The sequence below is a fragment of the Eutrigla gurnardus genome (assembly GCF_963514095.1).
Source record: "Eutrigla gurnardus genome assembly, chromosome: 22".
NCBI lineage: Eukaryota > Metazoa > Chordata > Actinopteri > Perciformes > Triglidae > Eutrigla > Eutrigla gurnardus.
The window spans coordinates 565,001-567,500 of NC_139933.1; the positions used below are offsets into that span (position 1 = coordinate 565,001).

At 55.0% G+C, this 2,500-nt stretch overlaps 1 protein-coding gene across 1 annotated transcript in view; it reads right to left on the reverse strand.

Annotated features, from left to right (window-relative positions):
• snx29 (sorting nexin 29) overlaps positions 1 to 2,500 on the reverse strand; it is a 66,424-nt gene that overhangs the window by 50,750 nt on the left and 13,174 nt on the right. Inside the window, exons 12-13 of the mRNA XM_084040556.1 lie at positions 1,833 to 1,896; positions 1,243 to 1,371 (exon numbers count right to left, since the gene is read on the reverse strand). Of these exons, the coding sequence (XP_083896682.1) occupies positions 1,243 to 1,371; positions 1,833 to 1,896 (193 nt within the window). The remainder of the gene's footprint in view (positions 1 to 1,242; positions 1,372 to 1,832; positions 1,897 to 2,500) is intronic.

Genomic DNA, 2,500 nt, shown 5'->3' on the forward strand with positions numbered 1-2,500 from the left:
TGTTTGAACAAAAATAAAAAAAATACATTTTCTGGACATGCATTATAAGAAAACCATGTTGGGAAGCAGGAGAGCGTAACTCTACAGGGCTCTGGTCTGGGTTCCTGGTTAGTAAGAGGTCTGGGGTTGGGGGGGGGTCTACAGGGCTCTGGTCTGGGTTCCTGGTTGGTAAGAGGTCTGGGGTTCGTGGGGGGTGTACAGGGCTCTGGTCTGGGTTCCTGGTTGGTAAGAGGTCTGGGGTTGGGGGGGGGGTCTACAGGGCTCTGGTCTGGGTTCCTGGTTGGTAAGAGGTCTGGGGTTGGTGGGGGGGGTCTACAGGGCTCTGGTCTGGGTTCCTGGTTGGTAAGAGGTCTGGGGTTGGGGGGGGGGTCTACAGGGCTCTGGTCTGGGTTCCTGGTTGGTAAGAGGTCTGGGGTTGGGGGGGGGGTCTACAGGGCTCTGGTCTGGGTTCCTGGTTGGTAAGAGGTCTGGGGTTGGTGGGGGGGTCTACAGGGCTCTGGTCTGGGTTCCTGGTTGGTAAGAGGTCTGGGGTTGGGGGGGGGTCTACAGGGCTCTGGTCTGGGTTCCTGGTTGGTAAGAGGTCTGGGGTTGGTGGGGGGGGTCTACAGGGCTCTGGTCTGGGTTCCTGGTTGGTAAGAGGTCTGGGGTTGGGGGGGGGTCTACAGGGCTCTGGTCTGGGTTCCTGGTTGGTAAGAGGTCTGGGGTTGGGGGGGGGGTCTACAGGGCTCTGGTCTGGGTTCCTGGTTGGTAAGAGGTCTGGGGTTGGTGGGGGGGTCTACAGGGCTCTGGTCTGGGTTCCTGGTTGGTAAGAGGTCTGGGGTTGGTGGGGGGTGTACAGGGCTCTGGTCTGGGTTCCTGGTTGGTAAGAGGTCTGGGGTTGGTGGGGGGGTCTACAGGGCTCTGGTCTGGGTTCCTGGTTGGTAAGAGGTCTGGGGTTGGTGGGGGGGGTCTACAGGGCTCTGGTCTGGGTTCCTGGTTGGTAAGAGGTCTGGGGTTGGGGGGGGGTCTACAGGGCTCTGGTCTGGGTTCCTGGTTGGTAAGAGGTCTGGGGTTGGGGGGGGGGTCTACAGGGCTCTGGTCTGGGTTCCTGGTTGGTAAGAGGTCTGGGGTTGGGGGGGGGTCTACAGGGCTCTGGTCTGGGTTCCTGGTTGGTAAGAGGTCTGGGGTTGGGGGGGGGGTCTACAGGGCTCTGGTCTGGGTTCCTGGTTGGTAAGAGGTCTGGGGTTGGTGGGGGGGTCCTACCTGGCCAGTGCCTGGACCTTGGCCGTGTGTCTCTCCTCCAGCTCCGCCAGCTTCCTCTTCAGCAGATCCGTTTCCTGTCTCAGACCGGCCGAGTGCTCCATCTCGCCGTCCAGCAGACTGCGAAGAGACCTGGAACCCGAGAAGAAGAAGAACTGGTCACATGGTTACATATCTACATCACGGCGCTACGTCTGAGACCCGATCCTCCACGTGGAGATGCTGCCTGTTTCCAGAAACACTCGACCTGAGAAACATCATCACGCTACTTTAATTACAGTCAACACTTCATCAACGTGTGAGTGGCTGTTATCTCAACGTTCAGACGTGACTTCATCACATCCAACCGTCGCCGTGCAGAAGATGCACCTTCATTAATGACTCATCCTGATGACAGCAGGTTGGTTGTGATTACAATGCCGTTTACACGACGAGGCTCTTCAGCAGCTGTTAGACGCCGTAAATCACAGACGGGGTAATCACAGACGCCGTCAATAATGGACGCCGTCAATCACAGACGCCGTAAATCACAGACGCCGCCTCGCTCAGACAAAACAACAGTTTCTAGAGAAAGTGTTTGAATCCCAACATACGTGTTCTGATCCTCCAGCTCGTCCTTCCTGTTCATCATCGCCACGATGGCCTGACGCAGCTCCGCTGCAGAGACACACACACACACACACACACACACACACACACACACACACACACACACACACACACACACACACACACACACACACACACACACACACACACACACACACACACACATTTACAACAGACGTTTCTAAATGCAGATATAACAGTCACATGAACAAATTGTGTTTATGCTTTTTCTCCATCTGGAATCACAAAGTTCTACAGGGTCAAATATATCTGGGTGGCAGCAACTAAACAGGTGATCCCGATGCAGGACAGATCTGGGATCTGTGTGGATCCGTGTGCTGGTCCAGGGACTCGTCTCCATGGTTACGCATGGAGGTGAAGGTTTACAAGCCTCCAACCAGGCTGTTACCAAAAATAAACACCATGAGACGAGGAGTTCATCTAGTCACACTTTACATTCCACTACACACACACACACACACACACACACACACACACACACAATCACACACACACACACACACAAACACAATCACACACACACACACACACACACAATCACACACACACACACACACACACACACAATCACACACACACACACACAATCACACACACACACACACACACAATCACACACACACACACACAC